The 17,579-nt window shown below is 34.0% G+C and overlaps 1 protein-coding gene across 13 annotated transcripts in view; it reads right to left on the bottom strand.

Annotated features, from left to right (window-relative positions):
• The window catches only part of CHD9 (chromodomain helicase DNA binding protein 9), a 229,178-nt gene that overhangs the window by 84,293 nt on the left and 127,306 nt on the right, over positions 1 to 17,579 (bottom strand). For 9 of the 13 annotated variants that reach the window (XM_055552539.1, XM_055552537.1, XM_055552544.1 and 6 more), the window contains exon 3: positions 8,704 to 9,035. In XM_055552539.1, the coding sequence (XP_055408514.1) occupies positions 8,704 to 9,035 (332 nt within the window). Of the gene's footprint in view, positions 1 to 8,703; positions 9,036 to 9,836; positions 10,178 to 10,198; positions 10,282 to 17,579 lie in introns of those variants that run through there. The other 4 variants (XM_055552546.1, XM_055552547.1, XM_055552548.1 and 1 more) reach the window with 3 other exon arrangements.

Here is a 17,579-nt window from a genome sequence, read left to right as displayed (position 1 = left end):
AAGGCATTTTATCAGTGTTTGGTATGCTAAATAAATTCTATATGTGAAATATATAATCTAATATGGTATCTATATTGCTGCTTAAAGACTCAAATCCCACTCAATAAAAACTTCAATGAAATCAGGAGCAGAGAGATTTAAAATTTTATATTTATGACTATGAAGAGATTGTACTTTGCCTTTCTAGTAGGTAAAGTAAGTTTTCACTCTAAGGACACTGAACTAAGCTGCTTAAATAATATTTTTATAAATAAACATTGACTAAATACTAAGTGCTAAAAAAAATAGTTAAGTGCTACCAAATTAGTCTTGAACACTCACTCTTTTTGGTGGAGGTAGATAAGTTAGATATAAGTGTTTTAATACCTTATATTAAAAAGCAGAGACACTCCTTTGCCAACAAAGGTCCATCTAGTCAAGGCTATGGCTTTTCCAGTAGTCATGTATGGATGTGAGAGTTAGACTATAAAGAAAGTTGAGAGCCAAAGAATTGATGCTTTTGAACTGTGGTGTTGGAGAAGACTCTTGAGAGTCCCTTGGACTGCAAGGAGATCCAACCAGTCCATCCCAAAGGAAATCAGTTGTGAATATTCATTAGAAGGACAGATGCTGAAGCTGAAACTCCAATACTTTGGCCACCTGATGCGAACTGACTCATTTGAAAAGACTCTGATGCTGGGAAAGATTGAAGGCAGGAGAAGAAGGGGACGACAGATGATGAGATGGTTGGATGACATCACCGACTCAATGGACATGAGTCTGAGTAAACTCCAGGAGCTGGTGATGGACAGGGAGGCCTGGTGTGCTGCAGTCCATGGTGTCGCAAAGAGTCAAACACGACTAAGCAACTGAACTAAACAGATAATACCTAAGGTAAACCTTCATTACATTATTTGAAAAATGTACTTACAAACAAAAATACCTTCAAAATTTATTTTTCTTATATTCTGCATTTTCTTCCAATATTATTGTATAGGCCTGGAATAAATCTTAATTCATAAACTAATTAACTATCATTAACCCATGCAAAAGTATTTTTCAAATTCTAACTTTGCAAGAAATATTTCAAATACAATAGTTTCCTACTAAACTTCTGAGGTCCAAATACTTACACATATGACCATTCTGTTCAAAAAAGCTACATTTCATCTGTAGAAATAAGGTTTATTCTAAAACTTGAAGTCATTCTTCACTGACATAATTCTGAGTTTAATAAATATATATTTTATATAAAATATATAGTTTATATATATGTGCATACACATACATATCCTATGGGTACTTACATAGAACACTGGTTCTTAGAAATAATGAAGTCATATCAGTTTATTAAACATTCTAAAATGGTATATAAGGGATATTACAAAGAACAAACATTTGGTTAGTTTTGATCAGTAATTCCTAAACATGTGAGTCAGGTTTCATTAGAAGTTTGTTTGTTAAAAATAAAAATTCCAAATTGAGAGCCATTCTGCAAAATAAGGGACTTCCCAGAATCTGCCTGCCAATGCAGAGACGCAGGAGACACAGGTTCAACTCCTGGGTCAGGAGGATCCCCTGGAGGAAGAAATGGCAATCCACTCCAGTATTCTTGCCTGAAAATGCCATGGACAGAGGAGCCTGGCGGGCTACAGTCCATGGGGTTGCAAAGAGATGGACACGACTTAGCAACTGAGCACTACAAAATAAATGCCCAGTATGCTCCAAAGAGGAAAACGTCAAAGATTGAAGAATCATTCTAAAATGGAGGAGTATGAGGAGATAAGAACAAATGAAATATAAAATCCTTAACTGGATCCTGGCCAAAAAAATGGAACTGACACAATGTGCACTGAGCTGTAACCCAGTTAACAGGATTGTGTTAAGTGTTTACTTCCTGATTTTGATCATTGTGCTTGGGTAAAATATTATTAACATCTGAGGAAGCTGAGTGAAGAGCCTAAGGGAACCCTAACCTATTTTCACAAGTGTGAGATTAGTTCAAAATAAAAACTAACAAAACTCCAGATTTGTAGGTTCCAACTCCAGAATTCTGATCTAGTAAGTGGGATCCCTTATCAGACTTTATAAGAATTCCCACCAGGTTTCGGAACCACTGGCTCAAAAAATAATTAGTGAAGAAAACTCCAGGAACAAATATTCAGGATAATAAAACTATTCTATACTTACAGAATACTTAAAATTTCAAAGTGCTTTTGTCTATAATATCTCAGCTGACCCTGAGAAAAGTTCATATATAGGTGAGGAGGTCCTCAGTCCCACTAAACAGAGAAACTTTAGCCCTAAAAGATAAAACAAATTGCCAAAACCACACGTCTAGTAAAAGACAAAAGTCTCCTTACTCCTACTCTGCTATTTTCAACATATCTTACTGATTTTAAAATAAAATGATACTATACTTCAACCAGTAACTAGATAATTTAATATCAATAAATACACTTTAATGAATAAAGAGGATTATGAAACTACATTATATTTTAGAAAATACCACGGTTAAAGTTTGTTGATTTCTGAACAACCAGGGGTATCTATTGCCTGTACAATGACAACTGATAGCCACAAATGTTATCTGAAGGAAATCAGATGATCCAAAAGTAGAAGAAATATGATAAAATCAGTTAAGTAAAATATCCAATTACCAAAGAGCATTCCATTCCTCTATGATGAATTACAGAAAGTTTACTATGTTGATTCTAAAATAAAATGTCATTATAGGTACATTCTTCAAATAAATCGATAGTCTGCTTTTTAGAAATGTCACAAAGTAAAGCAACAAAGTAATACAGACTATAATGATAATAAAGACTTTAAGCAAGTTTTGTTTTTTAAAACATTAAAAGGATCTGTTATCAATGTTAGCAAACTGCAGCAACAAGTGTCCAGGCATGTAAAAGAACTAAATATCAAAACATAGCTTGTTTTCAGACAGCAAAGGGCAATTTCAAACTAAGTATAAATTTGAAATGTTAATTCATTTGATAAGTACACATACTAGAAAACCTCAGTGTTTATATACTTGACGGTTGGTTATATTTGATTTTCAGATGTAATTTATGCACTCATCTAAATCCTGCCCACGTGTTATTAGTAGAAGCTGTGTAACAAGCTACATTCTATGCGGTGTCAATCTGTAATTGCCCCTTGTAGATTCTCTCATTGCAATAATTGGACAAACAATGAATCTTATCCAATTTAGTCCATTTGTTGTAATTAATGCATCCAATTCATCAAACATAGAGGAAACAAGCAAACCTACTATTTTACATTATAATTTTCTTTTCTTTGTAAGCCCAGTTGCAGGCACTGGGGCTATTTTTAAAATCATCAGATATATACATGTGTATTTTTTTTTTTTAAGAAGAAACATATTTAACTTGATGAAATTATTCCAGTTTAAAGTTCAACTCAAGACTCTAGCTTAAACTTACTTTGAAAAAAACAATCAACTTTTAAAATGGTTTTTAGTTAATCTTTAAATTTATGAAAGGAGGACTGTATTCCAGGTCTTTAATAAGGTGGATTATAAATTACTTCCTGTTTAGGGAATTCCCTGGAGGTTCAGTAGTTAGGACTCTGCACTTCTCCTGTGGGGGGCATGAGTTTGATCCCTGGCTGGGAACTAAGATCCAGTACATCATGTGGCATGGACAAAAAATAATACTAAGTAAAACAAATAAATAATCACTTCCAGTTTAAGATTGGGCATCATTTTTTTTCAAAATGTTTATTTCACTGAGTTGTTTCATATAAATAGTCACTAAGGTCCAAGTATTAGCTAATCATAGTCAGTATATGTATCAGCATAGTTTAATCCTTATTCTTTAAAAAACTTATTTCCTTTCTTTAAAAAAAAATTTATGCTTAGAAACACTGACAAAATAGGAAAATTAAAATCAAATACTATAGTGTCTCTAAAGTACACCTTTCCCCCACAAATTAACATCTATGAAATCAAGATTCACCTAATAATCAAAAGTATGCCAAAGTTTTAACTGTTAATATATTTTTTCTAACTGACACATAAAATAATAGTGTCATAATCAATGACATTTTAGATTAAATGAAATAATCACACATTATTTGCTAGTGATAAACCTTATAATACATCTTATATAAAAATATGTATTAAAAATGGACCTATAAATCTTAAATTCATAATAATATATAAAGTATACATTAATTCTTTCTGCAGATGAATATTTCAGATTTTCATTGAACTTAAGTTTAGAAATAGTCAAATCAATAAAACATTTTATCTTCTTAGCATTTAAAAATTATAGAACTTACACAGTCTACTAATGGCATGATTAACAATTAAAAATACATAATAAATTTATACCACACATTTTTGAAAGTGCTTTCTTATCATATGCTGAGAAACATTTAATTAATACATTTATATTTTATCCAAACACACACTAAATTCCTACTACTCTGAATGTCTGCAATCAGGTCTCAGTCGTTACTTCCTGTGACATGTGGAGTAGCTGACTGACCAGGGATGAACACCCACCCCTTGGCAGTAGATGGGTGGAGTCTTAACCACTGGACCACCAGGGAAGGCTCTCATTTGTTATTTCACTATCATGCAATATAAAGTGATAATTCCCAATTTCTGCTGATTTCTCTTATTTTCCCCTCAGATTTTGTTCATATGATTTTCCTCTTATATTATTATTTAAATGTGTGTTTCTCTCTAGACACACATATGGATATACTTACATGTTTGTTTTGTTTAAAAATACAAACATACATATATATGTATATGCATAGTAGGTAATTAATAAATGTTATTTTGCTCATCCCTTGGGCACTCAGAATGACAATCGCAAAGAAGGGCACAATGTAATTTCCAAATCTTATTAAACGTTTTACTGTTTTTCTTTATAACATGACACCCTTAATTCCAACTTGCTTTGATAAATATTTCCTAATTTAGATGTTTTCTGCTTCAACTAAAGAGAAAAGCTACTTCTAGCACTTGTTAACTGCCACTCTTGTAACAACAGAAAGAATAATTATGAGTAATACAAAAAAGTTTTTTTTAACTTTTAATCGTGAAGGTTTTACCTTTACTGATTAAATTTACAGGGCTACAAGAACATTTTTAAGTGTAAAAAGCATTCTACTTGTCAGTCTGATAGTCTAATCCTAAGAGGTATAAATCATAATTGACAACATGGAAACAAAGTTTAAATGTCAAAGCTATAAAACATAAACCTAAAAATGCTTCAATCAAATCTAAAACCAAGCTATAGGAAAAATTCTACTAGAAGTCTTAGAATGAATTTATTTTAGAATTTACTTTATCACTACTAAACCATTAATTTTGCTCCTGTGACTTAGTGAAGGATTAGCTTGCCATTTCTGATTTTAACAAACCAAATGCAACCATTTGGCATCATTTAAAATCTAATCTTCAATTCATTCATTCTTCTCATAAAATTCACTCCTTTCCATTCATGGAGCTTCTATTATGTAGCAAAGATCATTAAAGAAATACCCACTCTTCTATTTGAAAGGTGGCTTGTTATAACCTGACTGCCAAGATCATGAAAAATGTCAAAGCAGAAAAAGTCCTATACCTCACTCTTCATTTTATACATGGCATTTCCATTTTAACTCACACCACCCCTTCCATATAACCATGTAATTCCTTTCAAACTCCAAGCATGTTTCAAAACAAAATTCACCCACCTGTCCTAAATGCCACTCTAGCTAATCTGATAAACGAGGCATACCAATAAGAAAAAAAGTATTAGTAAGTGAAACTACTCTCCTTCTTATCAGTTTTACCAACTGTTTCTGTTTTTATTTTGTCTGCTTCATTTTTAAATTCATCTTATTCAGGAAGAGAGCCTTAATAGAAAGAGAACCTAAGCAGATAGGTGAGAACTTAAGTTTCAAACAAGGGGCATAGCTCCTAGCCTTGGGTTTTTCCTTAAATAGCTAAATGCTTATTTATGTTTTCAGAAAATAACGGCTAACATTATTTACAGGTATCGTTCTATATGCTTTAAATGTTATTAAATCATTTCACCCTCAATGTAACACTATAAGGCAAGCACTACCTTTATCCTTATTTTATGTATGAGTAAACTAAAATTTGGAGAGGTTAAGTATTTGTCCAGAGTCACACTGCTTGTAAGTGATAAAGGGGTAATGTGAATAAGTACAACTAATTCCAAAGTCAAAGCACTTAACCTCATTATCATACTGCATGCCCAGTCTAAGTCAGAATTGCTGCAAAGATTAAATGACACTATATCAAAGTCTCTGAAAAGGAAACTCTATTCCTCGTATTTTAAAAAATTAACCTATGAAAGTGGCAGAAAAAATACAAAGGTTTCACGCATATTAGCAAGCAGAGGCAGTATTGGTTTTCTTCAGATTAGTCTTAGTATATAATAATTCCTAGATTATATGATATCACATATGTGCGTTAAATGGACAACTCTGACTATACAATCATAACTTACTGTTTACAAATTTAGCTATTTTTAAAATTTATGTTTCATTAATGAGCATTCATTAATGCTCCTGGTTAAGTTCCAGCACACACTCGCTTTAATTTTATCTGATATAAATCATCTGATACTAGCAAAAGTTCGATTCTTTTAAAACTAAGAAAAAACCTTTACAAGAAAATATTTAATACATCATGAAATACTATTAAAATGATGCAAATAAACTTAACTTTTTAAAGGATCGTTCTTCACAAAAAATTAAAAACTCGGCAAATTCAAAATAATACAATGTAGTGGGCTAACTGGAAAGCACAGTAATGAAATATTTCAAGTGACCAATACAGAACTCCAGGTTGTATATGAATTTCATTTTCATCCACGCTTTTTCTTCCAACATGAAAGTAATCTCTGGTTGTCTAATACAGATGGTCAAAAAACTGCTGCACTCCCAATAGCTTAATAATATATGGGCAAGCTTCAGTTCTACTTGCCTGCAACTTATAAATTCCTCTATCAAAAACTCATCCACTTTCAGCAAGTGATTTTTCTATCACTTAATACCTGACCATAGAAATATCTTTCCAATATAATTCTGACCTCTTCTCATGAATGCTATCTCTAAAAAACAAGTACACTAAATTGATCATGCTGTACAATATTAAAATAATTTATCGTTACTAATCTATTTCTAACAAAAATACAAATATCACAGACCACAGATACTCTCATGTATTACTATCCCCTACCATATTAATCTACGCTTTTAAAAAAATCCATGTTTCTGTATTATAATTTATTATTTCTAATTTCCCTTTATATAGTTTTTTTTCTTGAACCAGGTTCACCTCTGTTATCTTTTCCTTTCCTCTAGTTATCCTCCCATTCCCCCATTTAAACTTACTGTAACTCTTGAAGGCTCTCTAAGGTTTCCTCTTATGATTATTTTAAATATCCTTTCAAATAGTACTACTACTTTGTCCATATCCCTGTACAAGTTAAAACTGGAAAATTTTAATCACAGTAACTTTTAATACATTAAAGAATTATATATGGGGTTTCCTAAATTAAAACTAGACAAAATATTGAAATAATAAGATACTTTCATACCAAAACCTTTAAACATAAAAGGAACAAAAATCTAAACTTCAAATTTAATGTTAGCTATCTGCAAATAAAATATAAAATCAATAATATTAATTATTTCTCTATTATAACAAGAGAGCCCATATTATTTAAAGATTTGGACTGAAAGACTTCATGACCTAATGATATAACTTAGTTTGATGGTTGCATTTAAAATGCTGTGAATAAACTGTTATAAATCTAGTTCTAAATATCTATACAATATATAAATAATTTCTTAAGCAAATGAAGATTTTAATAATAATGAAATTTCTCCTTTATTGTGTACTCTTTTATGTGGACAAAAATTAAATACTTTATTAAAATTTCATATAAAGCCTTCAAAAATAACCAAATATTCCCATAAAAACAAGTCTAAACTCTGTTGGCCTTAGATTAGTTTTACCCTTGCATACATAAAATAAACATACACATAAAACAAATAATAGTTATTACACTTTATTTTTTGAAAATAAGTAGTCAAATAAAAACACCTAGGATTAATGTACCCTCCAAAAGCAATTCTTTATCCTTATAATTCTCTTGGGAGGATTAATCCTCACCTGGCCTCTTTATTACATAAAGTAAATCAGAAAGACTATAAGGAAGTAAGTCTGTAAGAATTGAGAGCTGCTTATTGTTGATTTAAATGGTCTTAGTTTCCTTGCCATTCCATTTAATTCAAAGTTGTGGGTTTATGAGAAAATATTATATTTCATGTTTCCAAACTATGAAGTACCCAGTGAAGTACAACTGAGAGAGAAATAAATCTACAATTATAAAGAATTTCAAGGCGCTTTTAAATTTTAAATAAAGTAAATTTGGAACTGGCACAGCAATGTGGATTTTTTTCCTTTTTCTATTTTATATATAAAATATTTTCTTATTTTAAATTCTTTTTATTAACAAAAAGGTATGTTCACATATCAGTAAATTTAGTAAAATTCTGGAATATTATCAATACCTAATTCATTCAAAAAGGCAATGAGGTACACAACTTAAAACTCCAAAGTGAGAGTAAACACATCACACGCAAATCAAAAGTAGAAGATTAGACAGACTGTGCTTTTACAAAAACTTCTAAGGAAGAAGATTTAATTCTTAACCAACTCACCCAATTTTTGTCTTCTCTTTTAACTTAGAACAAGTTTTTGTTTTTTTGCTCTCTTTGTCCTTTGGCTTGGACTTCATCCTTCTTCCTTTCTTTTCCTCTTTTCCTTCAACTGAAGCACTAGGAAAGTTTTCAGGGCTCATTACTCGTGGAATATTGCGTTCCCCTCGCTCCTTTGCTTTTGCTATGGCCTCTGATATTATACGATTAGCCTTTTCTTGCTTGCTTTCTGATTCCACCTTTTTTCTCTGCTTCTTCTCGGACATGATCCTCACCTGGGTATTCTGCAACTTAGTGTATGTCCCAGAACCATCACTCTTCTTGGAAGATGGAGGCTAGAGAAATCAAAATAATTTTTACACAATATATAAAAGTACATTTAAACAATTAACACACACAACCAAAACTTTAGAATTAAGCTTAAAGAAGTAAAATACATAAGCAAATATATGTGTTACAGTTTAAAATTAAAACACTTTGCTGATTTAGATATTAGTCTAGGTATAAAATAAAAAGCCGAACTATCGCTTTTAAAAATGAGGATTAAAGAAGGGTAATATAGATTCACTGATATTTTCATAGCATTCTTAATTAGCTGATTCAAATTTTGTCCTATAAATACAGCTAATCCAAATTAAGTCATATAAATATTCTGAGCATTTGGAATAAGTATCTTCTTTCCTCTTCATTCCAGAACTCTGAAAATTATTAACAAATTTAAAATATCAATTTTTATTTAAAATGACTACTCCCCATAGTTTATTATGATTTTTAGAAAAACAAAGCCTCTCTGCTTTACAAGAAACTGGAACTAGAACCTGAAACCATTTAAATCATTTTAATGTGCAGTCTATGCGGCAATATAGCTAGTTAGTAAACAGACAAAACCATACTAAAAATTAGAGAAAGTTTTAGTTCTTCTGTGAAAGAGTTAAATAAGGATTTTTTTCTCTTTCTATATCATAATATTTTGCTCAAGCAATTCTGGAAAAAAACAAATTTATAGTTTTACGTTAAAATTATTAATATTTTAGCAATATCACAGGAAGCAAATCAACAGCATTTTAAAAAGAATATCCTCTTCAAACACGCATTCATCCACATATTCTTAGATTACAGTTTTGTTACATTCTTACCCGTAAACATGCCTCTGACTACAGCAAGGGAAAAAACCACCAGGAATTTCCAAACACATTTTCATGCTGATTCCAGTGTGCTTCACTGGATATCTTTTCTATACCTGCCTCATCAAAGGTTTCATAGCAGTGCTACAGCACTGAGAAAGGAAGGAGGGTTTAGAATCGCTCACTAAAATGCCACCTTAAGGCCTACAGGCTATAACAAATAACCAAGACGCGAGAAAACAGCAACAAGCTCAAGATGGCGATGCAGTACGACTCCCGCAGCAGCAGCCAGTAATAAGGAAGGTTATTCAATCCCATTAGCCTTTTAGCCCAAAGAACCCCTCCTCCTCCCACTCATTCAGGCTTTCACTTACCCTTCCTCTTGGCCTCTTCACTGAAGACATTTTTGGCGTCAGACAAAGGCTTGCCCTCTGCTTTTTCACCACCCCAGGCAGTGCTCAAGAAAAAAGCATTGAAAGAAGATTCCTAAATGGCCTATTTAGCAAGCTGCAACCAAGAGATGCACAACCCTCCACAAATACACATTGTGATTTATCAACACATTTCTGCCTTGGCAAGTTTATATCCACTGTTCATCCTAATTAGATATGAAAAAGGCGTAAACCCCTCCTAAAAAGCTGAGTTTCCTCAATAGCTGTAAGCAGATAGCCAGATTCCAACAAAGCACAGAAAGAAATGAATGCACAAAGCATCAAAATGCATCAGCATGAATATTAGAGATGTCGTTAAAAATACTGACTCCTTCTGCGGAAGTAGGCCAGCAGATGGTGCTACCAGTTATTATTCCATTAGACTCTGCAATTTAACCCCCAATGGACTGTTCTTCCCTCCATGTAACATATTTAACTCTCACTCTACCATTTCCTGTAGTAAAGTTTTTAAAAAATATACGTAAAAACTTGATTTCAAAAAATTATTTGAAAACGAAAACAGTAGTGAAGTGGCTTTATGTAGCTATCATCATTAAAAAAAAAAGTCCAATGCAATTATTACCAGAGAAAAATACTTTTCTCCGTGATAATTCTAAAATATTTAAAGCATAAACACAGCTGAAGAGGAGTGAAGGGTTAAAGAGGAGGTCATGCAAATGAACACATAACAAGTGACTTCTCTTTAAGAAATTAGATAAGGTCTCTCATTATTCTCCTAACAAAAAGCTAACAATGTTATTTTTAAAACAGAGAACTGAAGCTATTTTCATTTAAATTCTAAAAAGAAGCTTAAAATTTTGAAATGAACACATAAGATCTGTCTATAAAGAATAACTAATCCTACTTAAAATTTTCTCTAAAACCTGAATTCATACATTAATTTATTTTCCTAACCTCAAAAAACTCCTAAAACATTCCTGACCTTTACTCTCCACATTCTGTTTCAACTAAACTGTTGAGTTTTTCATATAACAATTTGAGTTTTGGTCAGTTACTAAAAATAAGTAGCAAGTCCTCCTGAATTTGATAATTAATACCATTTTTCTCCTATAAAATACTGAGACTATTTTAGTAGAATGAAATACCTAAAACAAAATTTTCACTGTTTCAAAATTCACATTTTCCTCTTTCATTAATGCCATTTTTTCAACTGGTCTTGGCAGATCATCTAACATCTGCATCAAAGAACCTGTTTTTAGTTTTTTTTTCCTTTTAGGCATCAAAGCTCCCGAAATGGAGCTACATTATATGAATAGTATCCTAGAAAGACTAAAGTAAAGAGCAGGCAAGGATAGTAAAGGCATAGGATCATTAATGGCAAGAAAAGAATCTTAGTAACCTGAGAGGTCATCTATGTAAAAATCATAATAACCAATAATAATGGCTAACACCAAATGCTTATTAGGTGACAGGCACAATTCTAAGCATTTTACATGTAATAATTAATTCAATCCTGAGTAATAGGGTAATAGTGATAATGGAGAGGTATAGCAAATGGGAGAGATTCTTACAGTAGTATTTCAAAATGAGAGACTTAGGGGCACAAATAATTTTTAGAAATAATAATAAGAGCTAACACATATTATCCTTACTATGTTCTAGGCACTATGCCTAATATGATATACACATGAACAATGTGGATTTAAATTGCCTGGGTCCACTTATATACAGATTTTTTCCAATAAATACTACAGTGCTACATAATCCACCACCGGTTTCATCCAAGGATGTGGGACCACAGATACGGAGGAATCATGAACTGCAAATATGGAGGAATCACATAAAGGGAACACTGACTATAAATTATAATTGGGTCTTTCAGTGAGTCGCTAACCCCACATTGTTCAAGGATCTACAGTACAGTAACTCAGTTAATCTTAAAAACAACCCTACGAAGAAAACCAAAATTCAAAGAGATACATGCACTCCAATGTTCACTGCAACACAATTTACAATAGCCAGGACACAGAAGAAACCTAAATGTACATCAACAAAGAAATGGATAAAGAAGATGTGCTACAAATATACAATGGAATATTAGCCATAAAAAAGAACAAAATAATGCCATCTGCAGCAACATGGATGCACCAAGAGACTGTGATACTCAGTGAAGACAGTCAGACACAGAAAGATAAGTATCATATGATATTGCTTATTGTGATCTTAAAAAAGGGTACAAATAAACTTATTTACAAAACAGAAGTAGAGTACATGTAGAAAACAAATGTATGGTTACCAGAGGATGGGAGGGGGGAATAAATGGGAGACTGAAATTGACATATACACATTACCACTGTGGCTGCTTAGTCACTAAGTCGTGTCTGACTTTTTGCAACCCCATGGACTGTAGCCCACCAGGCCCAGGCAAGAATACTGCAGTGGGTCGCCATTTTCATTTCCAGGGGAGCTTCCTGACGCAGGGATCAATCCCTCATCTCCTGCTTGGTAGGCGGATTCTTTACTCCTGAGCCACCTGGGAAGCCTCATATACACACTACTACATATGAAAGACGTAAACTAATAAGAACCTGCTGTTTAGTACAGGGAACTTGACTCAATTCTCTGTAATGGCCTATATGGGAAAAGAATCTTTTAAAAAAGTGGATGTATATATATAAATATATGTATAATCATTGCTGTACACCTGAAACTAATGCAACATTGTAAACCAACTATACTCCAATAAAAATGAAAAAACAAAAACAACTCTGTGAGATATGTACTACTATATCCTCATTTTATAGCTAAGGATACTAAGGCATAGAGGCTTCCTAGGTGGCGCTGGTGGTAAAGAACTTGCCTGCCAATTCAGGAGACATAAGAGACACAAGTTGGATCCCTGGATTGGGAAGATCCCCGGGAGGAGGGCATGGCAACCCACTCCAGTATTCTTGCCTGGAGAATCTCATGCACAGAGGAGCCTGGCGGGCTACCGTCCATAAGGTCGCAGAGAGTCGGACACGACTAAAGTGACCAAGCAAGCACGCACTAAGGCATAGAGAAATAACTTGCCTGAAACCACACGGCTACTGCAAGATGGACCAGGGATGAGGAGGCAGAAAGCCTTATAATGGAAAACATGCTCTTAACCACTGTATAATACAAGTAAGTTTTGTATTTGTATTGTAAGTTACATGGATTGGTTCAAATACCAATATATTACAGAGACTGGTTCAAATACCCGAAGTTATAGAGATTAATTTGAATACAAAAGAAAGTAAATGACTTTCTCAAAATTGCAGAGATACTAGTAACGATGCAAGAAACAAGTTCAGTTTTTTCCAGTCCTCTTTCCAAGATGTAGAAATAAACTATACATGGGTGGGTACGGCTGACAAGCAGGAAGAGTCAATACTTGTTTTCTAGACCAAGTACTAGTACAGGAGAAGACAAACAGGAAATCTAGTTGAGAGAGGGTGTGTATGGGTACATGATTTAATTCTTTTCACACTGAGCTTGAAATGGAAAGTTTGAGTAATTGGAAATTTGGGACTAGATCCTCAGAAAGAAGTAAGGGTTGGAATATAAGATATAGATTTTCTTGCCATTTTCTTTCAATATCTTAACTCACTGACACTATTCACAGAACCGAGGGTGATTTCAAAATATCTCACTTTTCGTACAAAGCTTCTCAATAGATTTTATTACTCGATTCAAAATCCATTTAACGATGAATCTTAACAGTAGACAATCAAATATTTATAATCAAACATTCCTTCTACTATTCAGTTCAGTTCAGTCAGTGGCTCAGTCATGTCCGACTCTTTGCAACGCCATGAACCGCAGGATGCCAGGCCTCACTGTCGATCACCAACTCCCGGAGTTTACCCAAACTCATGTCCATTGAGTCAGTGATGCCATCCAACCATCTCATCCTCTGTTGTCCCCTTCTTCTCCTGCCCTCAATCTTTCCCAGTATCAAGGTCTTTTCAAATGAGTCAGCTCTTCGTATTAGGTGGCCAAAGTATTGGAATTTCAGCTTCAACATCAATCCTTCCAATGAACACCCAGGACTGATCTCCTTTAGGATGGAATGGTTGCATCTCTTTGCAGTCCAAGGGACTCTCAAGAGTCTTCTCCAACACCACAGTTCAAAAGCATCAATTCTCTGGCACTCAGCTTTCTTTATAGTCCAACTCTCACATCCATACATGACTACTGGAAAAACCATAGCCTTGACTAGATGGACCTTTGTTGACGGAGTAATGTCTCTGCTGTTTACTATGCTGTCTAGGTTGGTCATAACTTTCCAAGGAGTAAGCATCTTCTAATTTCATGGCTGCAATCATCATCTGCAGTGATTTGGGAGCCCAAGAAAATAAAGTCTGACACTGTTTCCACTGTTTCCCCATCTATTTGCCATGAAGTGATGGGACCAGATGCCATGATCTTCGTTTTCTGAATGTTGAGCTTTAAGCCAACTTTTTCACTCTCCTCTTTCACTTTCATCAAGAGGCTCTTTAGTTCTTCACTTTCTGCCATAAGGGTGGTGTCATCTGCATATCTGAGGTTACTGATATTTCTCCTGGCAATCTTGATTCCATTTTGTGCTTCCTCCACCCCAGAGTTTCTCATGTTGTACTCTGCATATAAGTTAAATAAGCAGGGTGACAATATACAGCCTTGACGTACTCCTTTTCCTATTTGGAACCAGTCTGGTGTTCCATGTCCAATTCTAACTGTTGCTTCCTGACCTGCATACAGGTTTCCCTAGAGGCAGGTCAGGTGGTCTGGTACTCCCATCTCTTTCAGAATCTTTCATAGTTTATTGTGATCCACACAGTCAAAGGCTTTGGCATTGTCAATAAAGCAGAAATAGATGTTTTTCTGGAACTCTCTTGCTTTTTCCATGATCCAGTGGATGTTGGCAATTTGATCTCTGGTTCCTCTGCCTTTTCTAAAACCAGCTTGAACATCTGAAAATTCACGGTTCACGTATTGCTGAATCCTGGCTTGGAGAATTTTGAGCATTACTTTACTAGTGATTTTAAAACTATATTATATAAAAATATATTTAAAACTATATTCTCATGGAACATGAACACTGAAATGTTAACTAATCATTTTTAATGTAGGCAATTTCCCAATTTACACAAATATACAAAAGGGTAGTTAATAGTAACTTTTCTCAATGTTATAATTTTTCTTTTTCGCCCACATAAGCATTCAACATATTCTGTCCAATCTTTCTCTCAGTCCCAACAGCTCCTGCTGTATTAATTTCCCACTTGTTATGGTTATAGTTATATAGGAAAATATTATCTGTACAATATTTATTATATTTATTATTAGTAATATGTATTAATACTTATTGTGTGTTAGTTGCTCAGTTGTGTCCAACTCTTTGCAACCCCATGGACTGTAGCCCGCCAGGCTCTTCTGTCCATGGGATTCTCCAAGCAAGAATACTGGAGTGGATAGCCATTCTCTTCTCCAGGTGATTTTCCCAACCCAGGGGTCAGAACTCAGGTCTCCTGCATTGCAGGCAGACTCTACCATCTGAGCCACCAGGAAGCCCAAATATTTATTATTAAATAGGAAATAGATCAAGTCTTTGGGGGTAATGGAACATCAGATTTGCAGTGCACTCTCCAATTCTTTACAAAGTAATAGAATATTTCTGTATTTCATTTTTGATTTCTCTGTAGGTTTGTCCCAGTTTCAAAACACAACTTGCAAAAAATAAAGGCAAAGGTCTTCCTCCCCAAGGATTGGGTATGCTAAATGAAAAAAAAATACATAAAATACAAATATTTATAAAAACAAGTCATAGCAAATCATAAAGATTTGATATATGTGACATATCAATTATTTTGATAGCAATTGGAAGAATATACAGAAGACCCTGTATATCATATTTCAATGTTGGAGAAACTCAAGGATTTATGATATAAGTGTTTTTCAAATCATAAACCATGACCTAATAACAAGTCACAGTATAAATTTAGTAGGTCCAGACTAGTACTAAAAAAATGAAGTAGAATAGAATGAAAAAGAGTGGTATCCAGCCTTTATGAATGCTACCTCTTAAAAATTAGAAAGTTTTAATACCACAGTTACTCCTCTTTTCTTTCATGAAAGAAGCAAAGAGATTTGGGTAAGGAGCTAGAGACGTCAAAATCTAAGCAGGAACTCAATTCTTTCTCCTCTTGGTGGAATAATTTTCCCACATACTGGCCCATTCTCAATTCATCCATTTCAAATATTTCAGTTGCATCAGATCAGATCAGATCAGTCGCTCAGTCGTGTCTGACTATTTGCGACCCCATGAATTGCAGCACGCCAGGTCTCGCTGTCCCTCACCAACTCCCGGAGGTCACTGAGACTCACGTCCATTGAGTCGGTGATGCCATCCAGCCATCTCATCCTCTGTCGTCCCCTTCTCCTCCTGCCCCCAATCCCTCCCAGCATCAGAGTCTTTTCCAATGAGTCAACTCTTCCCATGAGGTGGCCAAAGTACTGGAGTTTCAGCTTTAGCATCATTCCTTCCAAAGAACTCCCAGGGCTGATCTCCTTCAGAATGGACTGGTTGGATCTCCTTGCAGTCCAAGGGACTCTCAAGAGTCTTCTCCAACACCACATACAAACAGTTAAAAACTTGAATCACCAGTGTGTAGATATGAATGGAAATCAAAAATCTTCAAAAAGAAGGGGAGAATGGTCACATGACTACCATACGTCTACTATTGAGCACAGGTTCCTTTCTTAGGGAAAAATATAAAAAAATTAAAGTTCTATTTCACACATTTTTACAACAATACAAAGGAATAAAGTATCTCAAGTAACAAAACTGATATAATTCTTTGGTAATAATAAAACACAAAATGAGGAATTTTCAACAACATATTTAAACTGTATTATAGCTAAAAACCTTCCAACTTTTCTCAGAAGAGAGGACTCTCAGGATTCAGACTTTGGGGATGAGGTGAATGGAGCATCCAATGGAAGAGAATATACAACAGAACAGAGATAATGAAACTTGAGCAAGACTGAGTTTTACTGCCAAGAGACAACAGAATAAAAGAAGAGAACCAGTAGTGCAACCCAAAATATCAAGTTTTGAATAGCTGGAGATGAAAAGGAGTCAAAAGAAGAAAAACAAAAAGAAAACTACAAAAATGGTAGGTGAGTATCACGAGTGTTGAAATGGAAGTCAAAAGGGAAGAGTTAAAAACTCTGCCATCAAAAGGAAAGCAAAGGGACTTCCCTGGTGGTCCAGTGGTTAAGACTCTGAGCTTCTACTGCAGGGGGTGTAGGTTTGATCTCTGGTTGGAGAACTGAGATCCTTTACATGTCTTAGCAC

This window comes from Bubalus kerabau, chromosome 17, assembly GCF_029407905.1.
Source record: "Bubalus kerabau isolate K-KA32 ecotype Philippines breed swamp buffalo chromosome 17, PCC_UOA_SB_1v2, whole genome shotgun sequence".
NCBI classification, from domain to species: Eukaryota; Metazoa; Chordata; class Mammalia; order Artiodactyla; family Bovidae; genus Bubalus; species Bubalus kerabau.
The sequence above is the reverse complement of the archived record's forward strand: the minus strand, read 5'-3'. Positions and strand labels throughout refer to the sequence as shown.